At 39.1% G+C, this 22,492-nt stretch overlaps 1 protein-coding gene across 2 annotated transcripts in view; it reads right to left on the bottom strand.

Annotated features, from left to right (window-relative positions):
• Positions 1-22,492, bottom strand: part of LMBRD1 (LMBR1 domain containing 1) — a 151,485-nt gene that overhangs the window by 114,008 nt on the left and 14,985 nt on the right. Inside the window, 2 exon segments of one of the 2 annotated variants that reach the window (NM_001194516.2) lie at positions 9,527-9,703; positions 15,985-16,329. In NM_001194516.2, the coding sequence (NP_001181445.1) occupies positions 9,527-9,703; positions 15,985-16,053 (246 nt within the window). In that variant the 5' untranslated portion in view covers positions 16,054-16,329. 2 annotated transcript variants of the gene reach the window in all.

Here is a 22,492-nt window from a genome sequence, read left to right as displayed (position 1 = left end):
CAGACAAATTTCAGTATGTAAATGCTGAGATAAGACAACACAGTTCTGGGAAAACACAAAGACAAAAGGCACCTAACTCAGACTGAAGATCAGGAATGGCTTCTGATCCTGGGAGGATTAGAATGATCTCAGGGAAACAGAGAAAATAGTAGGAAGGAAAGAAGGGAGAAAAGAACGTACACAGAACGTTTGAAAAATAACTTCAAGAAGCTAAATATAGATTCAACTGAGCTTTTGGAAAGGTAAGAGAAAGCAGATGGAGAGAGGGAAGAGAAGGACATATATGTCAGGGGCTTGTGAGTCATGCTAAGTATTTTGGACTTTGTCCTAAAGGCAATGGAAAATAGTGATGAATTTTAAGGAGAGATTAACAAACCTGATTTGTACTTCAGAAAGAACATATTTGAGCATATTATATATTTTTTTAAAAAACCTACAAGAAAAATCAGTCTAATCTCCTTTGCATTTATCCCACATAAGTGTTGTTCAAATTACTAAACTTAGAAAATATAATTCAAATTAATCTTTTCCAATAGAAAAAAAAACTATACCCTATAATGTCAGAACTGAGGTACAATGTCAAGTCTTTTGGCCTATATTCTAAATTCTGTGCATGTGAAAAATTAAACCTGGAGAATCTAAAGGACTTATCACTGCTATTAAGTATAAAGTACAATTTAGAATCCAGGTCAATTTTTTATAAACACTTTAAGAGCTCAAGTCAGTGTCAACATTCTACAAGTGCTCTTAAAAAAGGGCATCAATATTTAATTCTCTTAAGATAATTTAGGAGTTTTCTTTTCTTTTCTCCTTTTTTGCCCATAAACACCTCTAGCAATGAGTAGCTACAAATTTCTTGCTGACAAACGTCTAAAAGATCAAAAAACGTAGAAAATCCAAACTTACTTCTACAAACAAACCCTTAATAGGCCAAATAGAAAAATGTATGTTAATCATATAAAAAATAAATCATAGGATATAAAAAATTTAATAAATGGAAAGTCACCTGTTCCCACATATAAAGATTGTAAATACCAACTGCTATCCAAATTAATCTCAAATTAATATATATCACCAATCGAAATCCCATTGTGCTAGGAGGTAGAGTGTATTTCGAAATCCCGTTGTGCTAGGAGGTAGAGTATATTAACATATTCATTCTAAAAATCATCTGAAAAAACAAGCTAGGGCCACAAATACATTTGAAAAAGACCAACAAGGAGGAATTTCCCAATTACTATCCTTTACTAATAAAACGTGAAAATCTACTATTATATAATCTTTCACCTACCTATTGGCAAAATTTAAAACAATAGCATCCAGTAATGTCAAAATGTGGAGGGAAAACCATCTGCTACACATTAAGATAGTCTACCATGTAGACATTCTTTATTGAATCGATCCTAAAAATATTCACACAAATTAGGATGGATATTAGTACATAGGTATTTTATTCATTGGACAATACTACTTGTCCAACAAATTACCTCAGGAGCTCTTACAAAGTGATAAGCTAGCCCAAGTGGGCCCTTCCTTTCCCACACAGCAGGAGCTGTACCAAATTCCATTACTCATGGGACTAAGAGACCCAAAGTCTCCAGGTGTTCAGCAATTGGTATGTCCTAGCACTCAGTGAACCACTTGTACCTACTCAGCTCATATTCCTTGGCACCCAAATCCAAGGTGTTTATTCTACCTGCAAGACCATTCTTAAGAGGCCAGGTATGGTGGCTTACATCTGCAATCCCAGCACTCTAGGAGGCTGAGGCAAATGGATTGCTTGAGGTCAGGAGTTTGAGACCAGGCGTGGTAGCACACATCTGTAATTCTAGCTTCTTGGAAGGATGAGGAATGAGAATTGCTTTAACTTGGGAGGCAGAGGTTGCAGTGAGCCAAGATCATGCCACTACACTCCAGCCTGAGCAACAGAGCAAGACTCTGTCTCAAGAAAAAAAAAGAGAGAGAGAAAACACTAGGAGGTTATACACCTCTACTAAAGCACCTGCACTTTGGGAGAGTTTCTCTCTTTGCATAAGTAAGTTACAAAAGAACCTGAGCACTTGCTGACCCTTGTCAGGGTAAATTAGAGCCTGTACCAAGCAACATTTATTGGTTTTTGCCCAAGAGTCCTTTACCCAACAATATTCGGTGTAGGGTCATTTAAAATATTTTTTAAAAGAAAAATGAAACTGGAGACAATCTAAATGCCAGAATAGAAATAGTAAAATTTACTACTGTACATGCATAACATAGAATAACATGTTGATATTAAAAACAATGAGACCTATATAAACTAGCATAGATAGATATCCATGAAGCACTTTTGAGTAGGGGGAAACAGAACAAATCACAACCAAAAGTTTTAACACATGTAATCTTTGTCTAACAAAAGTAATGAAAGAAATACCCAAACATATTATAGAAAAAATGAAAAGAAAATGTAAGTAGTGCTTACCACACAGAATGGGAAAGCATTGGGGAGAATTCTGTACAATCATTGAAAATTTTTCCATCAATGATTCAAGTATCCAAATGAGTATGTACATAATCAAAGCTTCAATTCCTAAGAGCTGTGCTTCTTTAGTGATTGCTTCTATATCAAAACAGAAGTTTAAAAGTATTTTTGTGGGTTTTGTTTTGTTTTTGAGACAGGGTCTCACTCTGTCACCCAGGTTGCAGTGTAGTGGCATGAGTATGGCTCACTGCAGTCTAGACCTTCCCGGATTCAGGTGATCCTCCCACCTTCAGGTTTCCAAGTAGCTGGGACCATAGGTGCACACCACCATGCCCAGCTAATTTTTGTATTTTTTGTAGAGACTGAGTTTCACCACGTTGCCCAGGCTGGTCTTGAACTCCTGGATTCAAGTGATCTGCCTGCCTCAGCCTCTAGGTTTATAGGTGTGAGCCACCGTGCCTGGCCTAAAAGGATTTTGAAGATGAGCAAATTAAGAACAATGTATCAATGGGCCAGAGAATAATGACAACCATCTTTTTTTACTTATACAAACTTCCCACCAATTTCCAAGACAGCCCCAGGAGGTAGTAATGTCTCCACTGAGAATCACTTAAAAATTAGTTTGAAATTGGACAAAATCCCAATCTCAAAAAAGATATTAAAAATACAAAGTCTGAAGGTTAACGTGAAGCAAAAGAATCATTGAAATCTAGCATCTTTTACTCTATAAGGATCTTTTGCCTCACCAGTTCTTGTAGCAACAAGAGTATTGCTGTTACTATTTTAAAGCTACAAATATGTGTAAGATATACAATATCACTCAAGTACTATTAGTGTATTTGGCTTTTACATACTCTCTTGCCTCCAAGATACTTGATGTATTGTCAAGAGAGCTTAGTTTGTAAAACTTTCCTTCTAATTTTGGGAACCACTATGACCCTGATATGTTTTATAAACTATTGCCTCTCAAAGTAGAAACTAAAAGGAACTTCAGAGTCATTTAGGACACAAAAGGAATGTGAGACAATCAAGAACTAAATAAAGAATATTAAAGAAGAATATTTCAGGAGACAAGGATATGAATTCCATAGAACAAAAATGTAATTGGTGGCATATGTAAATTCCATTCCCCATTTTTCAAGTTGACCTTTGAAACCTGCTGCATAACCCAAAACTCCAACATGATTCTCCTCACTTTTACCTGGTAACTTCACCATAAAAACAGTGGTTCTCATTCAGGAGCCATTTTGATCCCCATGGGGCATCTGACAATGTCCAGAGACATGGTGGGCAGAGTCAGTATGCTACAGGAATCTAGGAGTTAAGAAGTCAAGGATGCCACTAAACACCTACAATTCACAGGGCAGGCCCCCATAACAAAGAATTACCCAAGGCAAAATGTCCATGATTGAGAAATACTGACTTAGAGGTCTCTAAAATATGTAGTCCCAAGACAGTTCACTCAACTTACTATTAAATCTAAAACCTACCTCCATTTGTATCCAAATTCTAGACCTTCCTTACTCTGAAGTACCCATACTCCTATTACACCCAACCCTTTCACTTTGAGAACCCTCGTCCTCTGGAGGAAACTGCACCTGCAATGATACCTTCTCATGCCTCAAAAATTCCTCTCACTCTACTGAATTCTAAAGTATACAAATTCTAGTAACTACTAAACACAAAGAGATACACAACCACCACAAATAAAAACACCTCTACTAACTCCTCTTCTCACTTTCCTAGAGAACAAAAACTTCCTGAAAAGTTGTCAGCATTCCTTATCACTTCTTCCTTACTTCTCTGTTCATATCTAACCCACTCAACCTAACCACCCTACTGTTCTGCTGAAATTATTCTTCATGGTCACCACTGACCAAAGCCACCAATCACTTCTCTACCCAACTCACTTCACCTCTCAACACCACTGGAAAAAGCTATCATTCTTTCTTTCCAAAACACATTATTCTGATTTCCATAAAGCCTCCCTCTTCTGTTTTTCTTATCTCTCACGTTGCAGATTCTCCCCTTCAGCTGACCTTCTACACAACAGAGAACTCCAGTCCTCGGTCCAATGTCAAGGCTTCTCTGACTACTCAGTCTTCCCGGCTCCTAGTCAGTCCATAACTGTAGATTTCATCCATATGTTGCTTCCCAAATACTTCTCTCCAGCACTAAGCTCTTCACAGAGCTTCAACTCCCTATGTAACACCTCCACCTGGATAGATAGTACAGTACACACTTTGAAGGTAGCCTGTCCAAACTATAACTCTTTTCTCTACACCCCCTCACTTGCCCGTGCACACATGCATATGCCCTCTTATTCCTCCAGGTTTCCCTATTTCTCTAAGGTATACAAAAACCTAGGCATCGGTGCTCCAATTTTCTTTTTCCTTCACCTGTCCCCCTATATCTAATCTATAAGCAAATCCCAGCAGCTCTACCTCTAAAATACATGCCAATTTTAATCATTTTTCTCCACTAGCACCACTCTAGCCCAAATCACCTTTATCTTTTACCTTCATTAACTTCATATTGCAGTTAGGAGAAAATCTAAACTTATTAATATGACTTAGAAGTCATAAACAAGCTGGCCCCTGCCTTATTCTGGATCTCAGCTTTTACCACAGCAAAACCCTCAACAACACACATCAGCCAAATAAGCCAAGTTCATCCCGGCCTAAAGACCTCTATATTTGCTGCTGCTTCTCCCTAAAGGCTCTCTCCCTCTGGCTCTTTACTAGATTGGCTCCTCATCCAGGTATCATGGCAAGAAACCTCAGCAGCTTTGCCCCTCTCCAAAACACTCATAACCTGACTAGACTCTCATATCAATCTGTTATATTTCCTCATAGAATTTATCACTATAAAGTGACCTTATTTTATTTGTTGACTATTGATCTAGCATTGCAGATTAAGCTCCATAAGAAAAACAACCTCATTTGCCTTAACAATTAATCTCCAGTAACTACAATTGTCAGGCACATACTACATACTTAGTATTAAGTAAATAAACATAATTAAGGTTCAATAAAAAGCACAAAGTTCTAAGATACAATTCCCACCAGCTGAAATTAGGAATGAGGGAGCAGTAGAGTTCAGCTCAGACATCTAATAACAGGCCATAAAGATATTCATAATTAGGGAACAGGAGTAAGATGTGAACAAACACCAAAACATTAAACGTTTTCATGACATACCTTAATATTAACTAAATTTTTTATTTTTACATGTTGTATAAAAGAAAGAATATTTATTCATATTAGTGTCAATTTCTTTTTTTTTTCCATTGGATCAGTATATTTCATGTATATCCCCATCCAATGTTATTGGCCAACTATCAAAGACTGTTAAAGAGAGCACTTCCAGCTGTACTCTAAAAGGTTCTTTTTTGTTATCTAAAAAGTTAATTATTTTAGAAAAAAGCTAGAAACAAATTATCTAGCTAAAATTATTAATAATGCCATATGTTGAAAGAAAGGTCAACAGAAACAACTCAGGCATTATAACATACCCCTGCCATAAGAAGGCAGAGAAAATTATAGGAGGGTAACTAAAACAAAAATAAAGAAACTAGCAATGACTGCCTGCTCACAGAAAAGTCTGGGCACCTTCTGTTTTTAAGAAAAATGTTAGCAATCATTGATATGTGGAGTTTCAAATCATTATACTTTGCAAGCCAAGTCCATAATTAGAGAGAGGCTTCAAAATATTTGAGGTGGAAGCAGAGAAAGTTAGAAAATGCATATATTCATTTAGGAATTTCAAATGCACATTGTAAATATAGTATACGTTAGCATTCATCATGGAAAACAATGTCAACTTGTACTTTTATCTTTACAAATAAGGTTGGAATAGACTAAAACCACGTTGGCATCCTTTTTACTGTGACTACATTTATAATCGTGGCATGAAGTTTGAAGGATTAATTCTTAAACACTTAAACTTATCTTTCACTAGGCACCTGAATTCAGCAATAACTTTGGGAAAAAACTATTGTCTAGAGTTTGGAAAATGTTTTCAAAATTTTTTTCAGTTCTACTCTTTGAGAATCAGCAAATAGTCCAGTTTCAAATAAAAACTCATGAATTGCACTAATCCTCACCAAGCCCCCCAAAATGAGAAGGGAAAATACAGACACACAGAATGTTTCAAGGTATCAACAAAATCACCAAGAAAAAACTGATACATTATCTAAGCTAAAAACAAACAGAACTAGAGACAACTTAGTAATGAAAAGTAGGAAAGGCCAGGCACAGGGGCTCACAGGGGCTCCCAGCATCTTGGGAGGCCAAGGCGGGTGGATCACCTGAGGTCAGGAGTTCGAGACCAGCCTGGCTAACATGGTGAAACCACATCTCTACTAAAAACACAAAAAATTGGCCGGGCATGGTGGTGTGCATCTGTAATCCCAGATACTCAGGAGGCTGAGGCAGGAGAATTGCTTGAACCCGGGAGGCAGAGTTGCAGTGGGCCAAGATCGCACCATCACACTCCAAACTTGTCAACAAGAGTGAAACTCTGTCTCAAAAAAAGAAAAGGAGAAAAAAAAGAGAACCAACAATTGATGAATAACTAATATCCTAATAATGAAACAAAGTTTTAAAAAGTAGAGGGAAAAACTTTAACAGATTTTTTTCTCCTTCTAAATATTGGTGTAACATTTAGATTTAACAAATATAAAGTAAGTGTGTTAACTACAGTCATATTTTTTATTTTAGGGCACATGTATTAAAACAAGCACCCTAAATTTTTATAGTTAATATTTTTGCTTCTTTAGTGAATGCATTCTTAAAATCTTGCTCAAACAAGTATAATGCAATCTCATAGATTTAAATATCAAAAACAAAGAAACAAAACAAACCTATTTCCCAGGAAGTGACCACTAATTTAAGCATGGGCCCAAAACAATACTTAATCTAATAGAAAGTTCATAATTTCATGAAAATACTTTAGAAATTTAAAGATGAAATGTTTTCCTACAAAATCTAAATAAATCAAACACCCTCAATTCTAAACTAAAAAAATATCCAATTCAAACAATAATTATACCAGGGATAATTATATTACCTCCAGACATTATAATACATGCATATACATATATATCATTATCTACTTAAAAGTAACAGCTTTTAAAGAGAAAAATATCCTAGAAATTTATAATTACGTACTGTACATGGGGAATTACACTACACTATTTTAAAATAAAAAGAATATCCAGAAATTCTGAAAATGTCAAATTCTTTTATCTAAGAAACACAGCTATATACAGAGTCACAAGAAATTAAACGTTTTTATAGAATGTAATTCTAAAATGACACTTATTTCTCAGAGAAAATGACCTCATAATGTTACAATCAACCATTTAATTATCTATGTCTAACATTATTAAAAGTGCATTCTTCTTGCCCAATAATAAAAAGCAGAGAAAACCCAACGATACCAGTAAAATTAGTCATCTTCTCTAGAAATGTTTCAACCCAAAATATAAAATGTGAATTAAGTTTGTATTTTGAAAAAATGTAGACTCACTGGTAGATACCCCATTTACTGAGCTACCTGCAAGTATCTCTTCCTTGTTTAGACGCCATCTTCCCAAGAAACCTCATGAACAAAGCTCTCTGGAACCAGACTGCGGAGCTTCAAATCCCAACTGCAGCACTTACAGGCTATGTTACTTCACCTCTCTGAATCTTGATTTTTCACCCATGAAAACCATAGATAAAACTACTTATCTCACAGGATTGTCTGAGAGATCAAGGGAAGCTACTAAATGTAAACCACTTAAAATAGAGTCTGACACACAGCAAATAGTCAATAGATGTTAGTTACTATCTTCATAACATTATAATGTTTGGCACACACTAAGTGCTCAATTAAAAACTGCTAAATAAATGGTGTACAGGAAAAAAATGTGGTTTTCATAGCAATCAGAATATATCTAATTGCCACAGTAATCAGAATAAATTTAAACCTAACTACAAAAATATTTTCAAATTATTTACCCCATTTGGACCAGGCATGGTGGCTCATGCCTGCAATCCCAGCACTTTGGGAGGCTGGGCAGGTGGATCACTTGAGGCCCGGAGTTTAAGACCAGCCTGGCCAACACGGCGAAACCCCACCACTACTAAAAATACAAAAAGAACTAGCTGGGCATGGTGGCTGCCCGTCTGTATTCCTAGCTACTTGGGAGGCTGAGGGACGAGACTCGCTTGAACCCAGGAGGCAGAGGTTGCAGTGAGCCGAGATCATGCCACTGTACTCCAGCCTGGGCAACAGAGTGAGCCTCTATCTCAATAAAATAAAAAAATACATAAAGTATAAAATAAAATAAAATAAAAATTATTTACCCAATTTAGCCCAATTCAAGAAGTTATTTTGTAATCATGCATTATTAAGATAATTGAAATACTATTTCATTCAAATATTTAAGTACTAAAGCTAAATATTGGGGCTACAACGAACTATAACGACAGTTTCTGAGTCATAGAAGCTTAAGCTAGTAAGAAACTTAAAAGTAATTTGCATAATTTAAAGGAAACTCAGAAACCTTTAGTCCACACCCTTCAATTTTAAAATGAGGAACCTCAAGTCCAGAAAAGTTAAGTGGTTTGGCTAAAGGTCCGCAGCTAGACAGTTAAGGGTCAAGACTAGAACTCAGGTCTTATAATTGCCAGCCTAATTCACTACACCATACTGACTCAAAGGACTCAATATGAAACAGAGATTAGGATCCCCATCTGCCACTAACAAAAGCCCTTCTAAATTATGTACTTATTGCATTAATGCAAATCAAATAAGCTTCAAGGGAGTTATGAGCAGCAAAAAATATATAACCTATTATGATTACTTGAAGCATTTGCAAGGTTGCTGAATTAATAGTTTTTATGTCAGTTGAAAGTCTACTTCTAATCTATCAGGTTAGATGTCACATTCTCAGCCTCTATGTTGTATTTCCATTCTCATTCATTCCCAGACACAAAAATAAAACATAATATATATCGGACTGCTCACTGTGCCAGAAATTTGAAAGGAAAAAAAAAATCTGCAAAGTAAGATTATATTTACCTTAAATGTACCATTTTGATTTTTCATGTAAGAAACCAAAAATATATCCACTGGTAGAAGTGCTGATGTGATAAGTGCAATTGCTAGAGAAAAAATTGCTGTTATGGTGGAGACAACTTCACTTTCCCGCCGACTTTGGTATTTACGAACATATATCCAGCAGAATGCCAAAATAGCCTGAAATAGAACAAAAAGAGATGTTTGTTACTACCCAATATATTTTCTCTGACTTTTGCACATGTTTGAAAGTTTTTAGCAGGAAATCTTATGTGAAGTAAAGGTTATTTTAGTTGTGTAAGGTAAGCCTACCATCCTTAAAAACTTGTCCAAGATGTATAATTTTCAAAGCCTATTTCATGTATGCAGTACATCACGTAGGCATACACACACAATACTATTAATAACAGTGCTCAGTTACATATTTCCTCACCCAACACAGTGCAAACATTAATGGTTTCACACATCACAGTTATAACTAGCCTTGAATATTTTTTCCCTGTAGATTTTTCCAACCTAAAGGAGATATGAGTAGAAGCTGTTCTATTTTAGGCTTATTACTGAAGCATTACAGAATATAACTTGGATGAAAATTAACTTCTGACCTGTTCTGACAGTTCAAGAATAGCATTGAGCTAAAGATTAACTGCCAGTAATCGCCATGCAATTATCATATCATAATTTAAATTTTAAAGAGCATTAAACAAAGAAAAGTCAATGCTGAAAATGGATACATGTGCACAGCAAGGAGCTTTCCAGTGAAAAAAGTTCACTCAGAGATAGAGGTTGACATCTCTAGTTAGCCAGGTACTCTTAATAGTTACCAACACCATTCTAGGGACTAACACAGTGCATAGGACTTTAATGATTCTCTAACTTTAGGAGGCATTGGAATTACCTGGAGGAACTGTTAAAGCATGGATTGCTAGGCCCCATCCTCCGAGTTTCAGATTCAAGAAGTCTGGAGTGGAGCCAGAAAATCTGCATTTGTAACAGCTTCCCCAGGTGAGGCTGCTGCTGGTCCGGAGCTATATTTTGAAAACTTCTACTCTACTCAATTACAGGGAATTGCAGACAGAGACTATGTTATTTCAGCCTTGACTGTGAGTCAGAATCACCTGGGTAACTTTTAAGTACCCTTATACCTTCCCTACATTCCCCAATCAATTCTATCAATGGAGCATAAGCCTCCTCCAAGCATCAGTACTTTAAATGCCTGAGGATTTCAATCTGAGCCAAACTTGAGAACCATTGTTCTAAATAAGAGCTCTGGTAGTTTTAAAAGCCTTGTTTTTTTCTTTTCACTTTTTCAACAGATTCATTGGTTACTTTCTTTCTGAGCATCCTGCAGTTCCAGGGCCTAAATGAAACTAATAAAACCACCAAACTGGTTTTGCAGCTTCCAAATTCTTCTACCACAAGCAAGATACAAGAACAATTCCATCATCTCAGAAAATTCCTTTGACCCTTTGTAGGAACTCCTAAAAAATTCCACAGAGCAGTTTTCATGACTAGGGGCTAAGGGCTAATAAGACCCTGAAAAACCAGGGTGTGGACCAAGCTGGTTAAGACCCACTGGACCCAACATGGCAATGGATTTGACCTAGGTTCCACCTAGGACCTCATTATATGCTCATTAACATGCTCAATCACACACCTACCAGCACCATGGCAGTTCTGAGACCACTCATATTTGATGCAAAAATGGGTGGCACCATAATTTCAAAAAGTCTCTACCTTTTTCCAGGAATTTTCATGAATATATCCCTTGGATAAAGAAACCCATAAATGTAGAAACTCCAAACCTCATTGAGCGTCTCTCTCTTAAGAATGCCCACAAGAGTGTGTACTTTCCCTTTAATAAATCTCCATACTTGCACTATTTTCTGACTTGCCCTTTAATGTGTTCTCATGACAGTGTCAAGCACCTGAAAACCAGCTGGGGTTGAGATCCCACCAGTGTTTGGGGATCTCCCTCAGCCCACCGGTATCACCCTGACAACCACTATCTGTTTTCTGTCCCTTTCTAGAATATCATAATGCCTTCACATACTATGTTGTCTTTTCAGTCTGGCTTGTGTCATTTGGCACAGAGCATTTAAAACCCATCCAAGTTGCTGCATGTCATTCCCTCATACTGCTGGTCTTTCAGCTGGTGACAGAACAGCAAGAAAAAATTGAGAAGGGAGTTAAGACTTTGGAACAAACAAACAAAAAGGATCTAGGCTCAAATTCTTGATTTTGGGAAATTTATTTTTCATAAAATGTCCCTTTATATTAAGATTTGAATGAGCTTGTTTTTAAAGGAATTCACAAATATTTTTAACATTCCCCAAATTTATTTTGAAGTCTTTAAAAGCTGAGCCTCATCTTTCTATCCTTAGCAGTATTTGACACAAAATGTTCCAATAAATGTTTTTTATTGGATTTCAAGAATGAAAGAAAACCTGAATTTTGTAGGTATTACTACAAAGAATTTTGCCAATATCAGGCAGACAAGCTGCGAAAGGGCAACCAGGCAGAAGAGTTAAGCCAGAGATTCCCAAATTTTTTGGTCTCAGAATCCCTTTATAATGGTTTTAAAACTGATAACCTTAAAGAGCTTTTTGTTCATGTTATCAATTATTACTACAATATAAAATAAAACCAAGTATCCTCATCAATAGGAATAGTTCTTTCATAACAAGCTTTAAAGATTAAATGAGATATAAAGGGTTTACCATAGTGGCTGGCCATAGTAACTACTTAACAAATAGTAGTTATTAGAGCATTTGATAAAAGAAATAAATATATAATTCTGTTAACAATTATACAAGTCCCCCCAGCTTCTCCCAAAAGATTCAAAATAAACTGGTCTGAACAGAGATTTTTAAAACTCCCCAGGTGGTTCTGATGAAAGGTCAAGGTTGCGAACCACTGGGGCAGAAGAAGGAATGAGAAGAGATGAATCTTTATTAAACTAATGAGAATACATGATATACCGTCTGGGATCTTATTAAACTGCAGATTCTGATTCAGTAGGACTGGGGTCACATAGTTGGTGTTTCTAACAAGTTCCCAGATGATGCCCACACTTTAAGGAACAAGAATAAATTTGCTTTACAAAAACGGAGAGTCTCCTACTGTAATGACAAATACAATTTAAAGGTGGTGTGAGCCAAATTACAGAGGACATTGGAGCTAGACAGAACAGTTTAGATTTGATATAGAAAAGACAGACATAGTTAGATTACATGCATGAGGGACCAAATCTAACAATTCTTTATGTGGGAAGAAGCTGAAGTCCATTCTTTTTGCCCAAGATGACAAAAGCAGACAACATTCATGTCCTGATTTTTTTTTTTTTTTTTTTTTTTTTTGAGACAGGGATTCCCTCTGTTGCTCAGGCACTATCAGAGCTTGCTGCAACTGCCTGCGAGAACCACCTCCTGGGCTCAAGCAATCCTCCCACCTCAGCCTTCCAAGTAGATGGAACCTCAGGCATTTGCCACCTGGCCCGGCTAATTTTTTGTATTTTTAGTAGGGATGGGGTTTTGCCATGTTGCCCAAGCTGGTCTCGAACTCCTGAGCTCAAATGATCCACCTGCCTCAGCCTCCCAAAGTGCTGGGATTACGGGTGTGAGCCACCACACCTGGCCCATGTCCTGAATCTTTAGTAGATGACTGGCAGAAGTTCTCCAAGTGTGAAATCCCTAGGCCCTGGTAGTCCCCAGAATCCTTTCTGGAGGTTCAGAAGTTGAAAACTATTCTCATAATAAATACTAAGATGCTATTTGCCTTTTTCACTGTGCTGGCATTTGCACTCATGGTTCATAGCCACAGTGGGTAAAACTACTGGTACATTAGCGTGACTCAAGACAGTGGCACCAAACTGCACCAGTAATCATTGTATTCTTCACCACAAGCTCAAAAAGGGACAATTTAAATTAAGACGGTGTTTCCCAAAGCAGTATAAATTCATTTTATTGAAATTCAACCCTTGACTCTTTTTAATACTTTGTGGGGTAAAATATGAAGCATGCATACATAAAGTCCTTCTGTTGCATACCAAGATGTAGGCCATCTCCAAGAAAAGTTTAGAGTTAAAAGCTAAAACAACCACTCTTCAAGGAACACCATTTTTACTTGAAAGAACAATCGTCAAACTATGGTTATTCAGACTTCGCTTTTTGGCAGATTTTGTCAAATGAACAAAGGGAACCTATCTCTTAAAGAAAAACTGACAGTATTTGATTAATGATAAGAGTCAAACTTTCAAATGAAAACTGGAGTTTGAAAGACTTACATCCACAACTATAAGCTTGACAACTCTTCAATACTTAGAATTTTCAGAGACATTTCTGACAAGATCAGTTGCAATTTAATGAAATGTGATATTTTGATATTGTGTAATGAAATGTATCCATATTTAAAAGATGTGCATAACTCAGTAAACCAATATTTTCTAAGTGGCCATAGCATCATAGTACAAAACCATGATGGGTAAAAGATCCTTTCAAAGTGCAAGATGGGCTAATGGATTTTAATGTAACAATGAATGAAAAGCTCATTGATAGGGTTTCAGATTCCACCTTGCAACTGACCTTTAAGAATCTTCCACTTGTTGGGCTTTGGTGTAGGATCAAAAAACATCCACAATTATCTGAAAAATGCTCCTGTTTCTGACTACCTATCATTGCAGCTGTATTTTCTTCATACATTTCGACCAAAATAACATACCCAAAAAACTGAATGTAGAAGCCAACATAAGAAACCAGCCTTTCTTCTAATAAACCAGGATTTAAAGAGATTTGCAGAAATGTAAACAAGAGTCCTTCTTCCTAATGCTCTTATCCACGCCAACATTCAAGTGTCAAACTCCTAATTCCCTTCTGATTTTATTTGTCCTTGCTGTAATATTGCCAACTTAAATGGCTTCCCTTCTTCATCTATTCAAACTCTACCACAATTCTCATTTTCTTCCAATATTGTTGTCTATTCTCTTAAGTCCTACTTTATTTAGTCATACTTTGGCGTTCGGTCCATAAAATACATGTTTCAAGAATTTCAGTTTTCCCACCTATCTTCAGGCCCTCTTTAAAGCCATATCTTGTTTCGTTAACATCCTCTTAAAATTCACACCACTTCCGTACCGTAAATGTTTATTAATTTATAACTGCCAAGATAGTCTCACTTAACTTTCATACATTACATGTTTATTTATTTTCTTCTAAACAAACTAAATCTGATGGACTGGAAAAGCCAAGGGGGCTCTCAGAATACAGGACTGGGTGGCTGCAGAGACCACAGTCAACCTTTAGGGTTTCATTTCCTCCAAGAGAGGACTAACATATTCCAGGGTAAAGGCAGTATTTTTATCTGATGACAGTAACAAGAGGATCCTTTTCTTAAATTTTCACACCATTCTTTTTTCTTTCTCTTTTTTTTTTTTTTTTTTTTTTTTAGTCTCTACTGCAAAAATTTACTAGAACATACTACATAGGTACCAGACACTGACTGGATCTGACAATTAAAGTAAAACTAAACAAGCCTGATTTCCAGAACTGGAGGGGTTTTTTTTGTTTTGCAATGCAAAAAGGTCAAAATAAATGGGAACAGAAAGTAACTACAGGCTCGGAGTATGAGAAGAGAAGATTTGAGAAGGTAGAGAGGTTATGAAAGGAAATAAATTGATCTCTCAAATAAAATAAAAAAAGTGTTTTAATATGAATAGGGAAGTAATAGCCAGGCCACTTTAAGCCATTTCAATCTACATTTTGCTCACTGAATACGCAGAAATAAGATCACTGGAAAAGAAAGCACCTGAGGGCAGACAGGTAGTAGTATATACTCCGATACTGGTAATAAAGAGGGCTACAGCTACGCCCTCCACAGGTATCTACACCAATCAAAAAAAGATTTGAAGAGAATGTGACACCTGGAAGTCAGAACTAGCAACTCACGTCATCAAGGCAGAATCACACAATGGGTACAGAGGTTGGAGACTCACTAGCCCCAAGGGTAGGGAACATGGGGGAAAAAACATACAGAGAAGGCGACAAGTAAACAACGCCAGCGCCTACTTAACTTGCAAAGATCCAGCGCTGCCGACCCACACTGTGTGCCACTGTTTTACAGAGGACGAAAGGCCACTACATGCTTCTCAACCCCGAGAGTCTCCTCCGCCCCCAAACCCCACCGGCCCCATTGCCCAAATCAGGGATGACGGCAAGAGCTTCCAAAAAGGACCCTGCAACCCTAGACGTCATCAGTGAAATGAAAGCAAAAGCGACCGAAAATCGGCACCCCTCTGCCCCCGCCGCCCGCCCAAGCCCCCAACACCGAAAAGCCCTCCATAGTCCAGGCTAAAAGAGGGGCGGGGCGAAGAGGGTCTCCGGGGTCCGGAAAGGCCAACTGCAGGGCCGACCCCTCCCTTCCTCCGCCAGTCCAAACATCGGGAAAACTCCAAGCGCCTCCCCTACCAGTAGTAAGAGGCCGAATATACACCAGCCGATCACCAGCTCCGCCGAGGCCGCGCCAGGAGTCGCCATCTTCGCTTCCGGTCCAGACCTACCAGAGCGCCAGGGGTGGGGAAAGGGGAGGGGGAAAGGGGAGAGAGCGCGAGGTACACTGCACCCGCGCACCCTAAAGGTTAAAAGGGCGGAGGAGGAGGAGCAAGTGGTTGCCAAGGAGACTCGACCCACTAGCGTCCCCTGGCGGCGAGCAGGGTGGAGGCGGGGCAGCAAGGACTGCTCAGGGGCGGGGCGCGTCCGGACGCAGTGACGTCACCACGCTGCCCGCGCTGGCTTCCGCGCCCGCTGAGATGTGGGAGGGCTGCAGAGCAGGGTGTTGGCTCATAGCAGGGTAACCTTATTGGGATATTTGACTCAGCCTAAGCTGATAGACTGGAACAGCAAGGGAACTCCACAAAGAATGGACTAGGTGCACCTGGAGATCCAAGTCAATTTTAGAGGTTTATACTTCTTCACTAAAAGGAAGTTTGGCCCTCGTGTACAAGGTGAAATGTGTGTGATTGCAAGAATGGGTGACTCTGAATAAAAGTTGACTAGCTGTCCAAATGACTTTAATTTACTGGCACTGGTGTCAAGCCGGAATAACTGGTTGGCTGGACATGAACTTATCACTTGATGTTTTATCCTTTCTATTCAGATGTATGCGTGCCTGTGAATTTCCATGATAGCTTTGTACATAAAGGTATATGCATCAGCAAACAAAACACACTGCCATAGGCCCACAATGAAGAAGGAGGAAACTCCTGGGATGGCTTACCTGAGTCCACAGGGGTGTGAGTGCATGTTTCACCACTGTGATGTAGTCAAAAAACAACTCTTGTGAGAAAAAATACCATCATCTTTTTCCAATGTATTATGTGGTGATGAGTTATCCTCTACCTAGAATCTACTTCCAGCTGGAAGCCTGCTGTAGGAAAAAAGTAGGATAGTCCTTCCTGCCCGGACAGAATAAGAAGGGAAGAAGAGATCAGGGGAGAATAGTCTTAACTTGAACTGGTACCATCATAAGCTGGCTTTAAGTCCTCTAGTCCTGGAAATGTTTGAATTTCACTTTCTTCCTTAATAATTCATATCCCTGGAGACCTCTGTCATAGCTTCCTTAAAGTGAGGAAGGGTATCACTTCCAGGTTGATATCTCTATTCCAGGTTGTAGAGAGCATCCTTGACATAAGTAACTACTTCTTTAAAAAGACTCCATTTACATTTCAAAAGGAATCATGCCAGAAGGGACCAGATGTTCACCTAATCAATAGAGACTGCACCCAACCAGATAAGCACATAACCAGGCACACTCTTTACCATCAGTCATCACCAGAGGACTCTGAGGCTATAAAAAGAGTAGAACTTCATCAGCTCGAGATAACCATCTTAACAGACACTGTCATACTGTTGCTCATGATCAGCATCCAGCATCTGCCACCAAAGGCTCTTCTCAAATCAAAGACTCTTCCTTGCAGAATGTTGACATGCATCCTGATCAGCCCAGGATACTCTCCTTGTCCATGTTACTCTCTTTGGATTGGTTAACCCCGTTTTCCTAACCTTTCTCTTGATGTTAAATGTTACTTTCTTTTAGAATGTTCAGCCTATAATATTTATATGTTGGTTAAGTATACTACTATTTATGGTTTGCAATATTGACTGACTTGTGGAGTGGCTAGAGCTTTGTGTCCTTGGTTCTGACTACCAAATGAATGGATACCACTAAGGAAAATTACCTCCTTCAGACCTTCATACAGCTCATGGCTTTTATGATTGAAATAGCATCAACAAAAGGCTGACTGTGAAAAGACACAAACTTGCAGGGACTTGAGCCACTGACAGGCAGTCACTTATATCTCCTCCACAAGCCCCAGAGCATACTGAGGTACACTTAATTACGCCTTTTCCTGCTGATGTCTTGTAATCTTCTTCTAGAAGCTCACTTAAGTTGGAGGAGAGGCCTAAGACAACCCCAAGCCAATTCTTTCCCTTTCCCCAAATAGTCTAAATCCCCTCTGTAGGAATGATGATACATACCTTGCACCAACAACTTTGGGAGCACAGGCCAATCCCAAGGTAGCTCCATTCTCCTAGTTCTACAATCAAAGGAATCAGCCCTTTTGGATTATACCCAAGAAAGTCAGCCCCTGACTCTACAGTCCACTGTAGTTGTCTCTACTGGGTCAGACACTAGCCCTCTGTGTCCTCAATTTCAGGGGCCATATTTCAAATTCTCCAAGTAGCTCCCTTGAGACCTCCCTTACTAGGCTAGGGGTTAGAAGGTAACACCCCACTCCAACCCACCCACCCCTCCACCTCACCCACAAATACACCACTCTTTGGAGTTAAGGATGGAATTACACAGATCAGCAACAGCTCTCATTAAACAAATCTGTTTATGATTCTTCTCCTCTTGCTAATACATTTGTAGAAATTTTATTTGGCTGAGGGGTCTAAGAGCTATAGAATAAATTATTGAATCCCTTTTTAATTATGCATAGAAGGGATAATTCATAGTTAGAATGAAGACAAGTAAAGGTAAAAATCTGACCCTCCTTTGTGGAAGCCCTAGGGCCTCCGTTTTCTCTGAGGACGGGGATCCAGGTCTCCTGCCCAACTGAAGGTGAGAAAGGGAGCCCAGAGTCAGGACCCAGGGAGAGGGTTCTAGAGCTGAGAAGAAAAAGACTCCCCTAAGGATTTTGAGGAAAGTCAAAATTTCCTGAAATGTCCCATTTCTGGAGAACCCTGCCATCTCCATGACCTCAAGCCCATGTTAGCCTGCTGGAGAATGAGATACCATGGGGAGGAGAGCCAAACTGCTCCAGTTGACAGCCAACTCACACTCAGAAGCAGAGCCACCTAGTCAACCAGCAGCTGATCACATATGCCCGAAGGAGCCCACCTGAGCCCAAAAGAATGGCCCAGTTGAGCCCTGCCCAAATAGCTGAGCAACTCCATCATGAGCTAGTAAGTCTTGCATGGTTTGTTATGCAAGAGCTAACTAGTACATGTACCCAGTGCGAATGGGATGCCAGGATTCAATGACAGGTTGATTACTAGTTACCTGCAAACAGAAAGCACCCTATAGGTACAGATTTCATTTTCCCCTTATTTAAAGTTGGATCTCTTGTTAGATGGTGGTGAGTTATACCGAAATGCATGTAGATGTGTACATGTGATTGGTGCTTAAATTGCACAGTCCCCCACGCCACAGAAGGAAACAGCCATGGCCTGACCATTAGGGCCAAGGCCGAATAGCAAATAGCAAAATAAGAAGTTCGCCTTTAATCTATTTCCTCCATATCTACACTTTGGAGATCAAGGATGTAGACAGATCTGAAGACATTGAGTTTCCTTTTTGGGGGGTCTTATCATCCTTTGTTTACTGTCTGATCTCTGGAAGGAAGATGGACATCAGGTGGGGCAGCAGTGGTACCTGTGGACACTTTCTTCTTGCAGCCCCTGCTTTCTAGGGGCAAAGTCTCTCACCCTTGGGCCTAAGGAGAGATGTTGGGAGGCAGAGGCTGTTCTCTCACATAAGGGAACAGCTAAGGAAGCTGAAGAGTGTTTCAGGCCCTTCAGCTTCCTTAGATCAAGAGAGTCAGAGCCCTCAGTGCTGCACTTCGGTGTGGCAGCCACTGGCCACATGGGGCTGCTGAGCACATGGAATAGGCTGCTCGGAACTGACATCTGCTGAAAACTTAAAATATTAGACAGAGTTGCCAAGATTTAGTACCAAAAATTATACTTCATTAATAATTATATATTGATTACATATTAAAATGATAATATTTGGGATATATTGGGTCAAATAAATTATTATGATAAAAATATTCCCCACTGCTTTAAACTATATGTGAAATTGGAGCTTTTACTGAGTCTAGACTAAATATTTTTAACATCTGATGTGTCCTCCATTGAATTAAGTCCATTTAATAAACTGGCTGAACCCTTTTGCTGCCTCTGACTCCCAAAGTTGTATTGTGCAGTTGCTTGACTTTCAGGTCAGAAAAGCCTCATATTTCTGTGTTGCTGACAAGAGTGACAAGCTACAGAGGAACAGTAATTTGAATCAGCAAGATGGGTAGGGTGAGAAGAAAAAGTCATTTTGGGTCGGTAGAAGCATGCATTTCAACCTTCTCTTTATTCTTAAGTCTAGTCATTTAACACGTAAATCAGACCAGCAAGGACTGAGTACATTCTCTGGAATGATGTTTTTAAATCTAAGAAGCCTGTGAATCAAACCAGAGTTTTTTAAACATAATATTTTTATTTGCTGTTTACAATTACAAAGGAAATACATGCTCATTTATAAATATTTCAATTTGAATAATTTAGAAACAAAAGTCGTTCTTATAAATTTACACAATCCTTCCTACCCTAAAATACTTCCCTTTAAGAGCTTTTGGGGCTTTTTGTATGCACATTGTGATGTGTTCAGTGAGAATGTAGAAAACTAATAGCTATTTCCTGTTCGCCTGTAGTTACTGTAGAATGCAACTTACTTAACCCCTCACCCAACAACTCATGGACAGGTACTAGGATTTCTGTGAACTCTGTTCCATTATAAGTTCAAAGAAACATCATAAAAAGCTAGTCAACCCCAAGAGATTTATTAAGAGAAGATATCTGTCATGCCAGACCCCTATTGACTTCAGTAGGAATGGCACTATGTTCAAGAGGCCTGAGAAGAGACCCAGAGCCAGCGAACAAGACATAGGGGTTATTGAGGAACTTACATATAGGGAGAACATATAGGAGAAACGCTACCATTTGTAAAAAGCGTTCAGTTTATACAGCATTTTCACTAAGCACTCTCCCCCTAACAACCACCTGGCAACCTTCATTTAACCCAAAACAAAGGGCCTGTATGGCCTGTGTTCACAAAATGGGCCGGGAGTTCAGATATTCCTCATAGATAAGGAATGAATCCCTGGGTTGGCCACTTCTAGACTCCTGAGCTTGTAACTCTGAACATACATTCTTCTTAGACCATAGGGTCTTTCTCAGAGTATGCTCAAGTTAAGTTGACAGGTGCACCTGCCATAGAACATTCCGGAAAAACTTCTATCAAAAGCTAGACTCCCTTGACTTATATTAAGAGAGCTAGTGGCCTTTGAAGGAAAGAAAAGTTTATGAAGGAGCAACTATTTTTGCCCTCATTTCTCCATCCCTCAGCTTTTGAATGGTTCCTCTCCCCTAGAGCCAGTTGAGGGAAGACACAGAATTTGAAGGGAGGGCATGACCTGAATTTTGGGAGACGCCCTGCCTCTTGTAACTGCTACAGGTGGCTAGTACACAGAAATTCCCAGTATCTTGGTGCAGAAAGGGTATGGACTAGCTCCTCCCCATATTCTCACCACACACACACACACACACACACACACACACACACACGCCCATTGAACTCACCAAATGCTTTGATGGATTGCCCCTGAGAATCACCCTATTCATGTGCTTATTCCTGTGGAGAGCTGTGGAGAGATGGAACATCCTTTGCTGGGGGAGGCACACGTGGACAGCAGAAAGTTGGGGAGCAGCCCCAAGGGGGGAACCAAACCAGGCAATGATGGCCTACAGAAAGGTCATTTTCAAGCCAAAACCAGGCAAAGGTAAAACCAAAAAAAAATAAGACTACCATGAACATAGATGTCAAAACTATTAAGAAAAGTATTCATGAAGTAAGGACAATTCCTCCCCTGATCTGTACCCTCCATGGCATTCAATGAGTCCCCTCCTGGAACTGGGGGATTGGGGGTGGGTTTGAGGGCCAGGAGGTATAACAGCAGTGTCTCATTCCCTTTATGAGGTGCTTTTAGAAAAACAAAGCTAGGGCCGGGCACGGTGGCTCATGCTTGTAATCCCAGCACTTTGGGAGGCTGAGGCGGGTGGATCACGAGGTCAGGAGGTCAAGACCATCCTGGCTAACATGGTGAAACCCTGTCTCTACTAAAAATAGAAAAAATTAGCTGGGTGTGGTGGCGGGTGCCTATAGTCTCAGCTATTGGGGAGGCTGAGGCGGGAGAATGGTATGAACCTGGGAGGTGGAGGTTGCAGCGAGCCAAGATCGGGCCACTGCACTCCAGCCTGGGTGGCAGAGCGAGACTCTGTCTCAAAAAAAAAAAAAAAAAAAAAATCAAAAAAACAAAGATAGGATTATGATCAAGTGGCATAAACTGGGAGACAAAATTTATAAAAATAATCTTATGTAGGAATTCGTAGAAAGAACAAAAAGAATACTGGAAGTATTAACAGGAAATAAGAACAGCCTGGAAGAAAAATTTATTTTAATAAGACACAAAAGAGATAAAAAGAATCAGGGGACTGTTTTCTGATCAAAACCCCAAAACCAAGAAGTAGTACATAGAGACTTAACTAGGGCTTGAACTGTAGAATAGAAGGGTGGGTGACTCAAGCCTACTTCAGGGTCTGCAGTCTAAAACAACCCTGTAGAAATGACTTCACAACTTAGCTC

Source organism: Macaca mulatta, chromosome 4 (assembly GCF_049350105.2).
Source record: "Macaca mulatta isolate MMU2019108-1 chromosome 4, T2T-MMU8v2.0, whole genome shotgun sequence".
Taxonomy (NCBI): Eukaryota; Metazoa; Chordata; class Mammalia; order Primates; family Cercopithecidae; genus Macaca; species Macaca mulatta.
The sequence above is the reverse complement of the archived record's forward strand: the minus strand, read 5'-3'. Positions and strand labels throughout refer to the sequence as shown.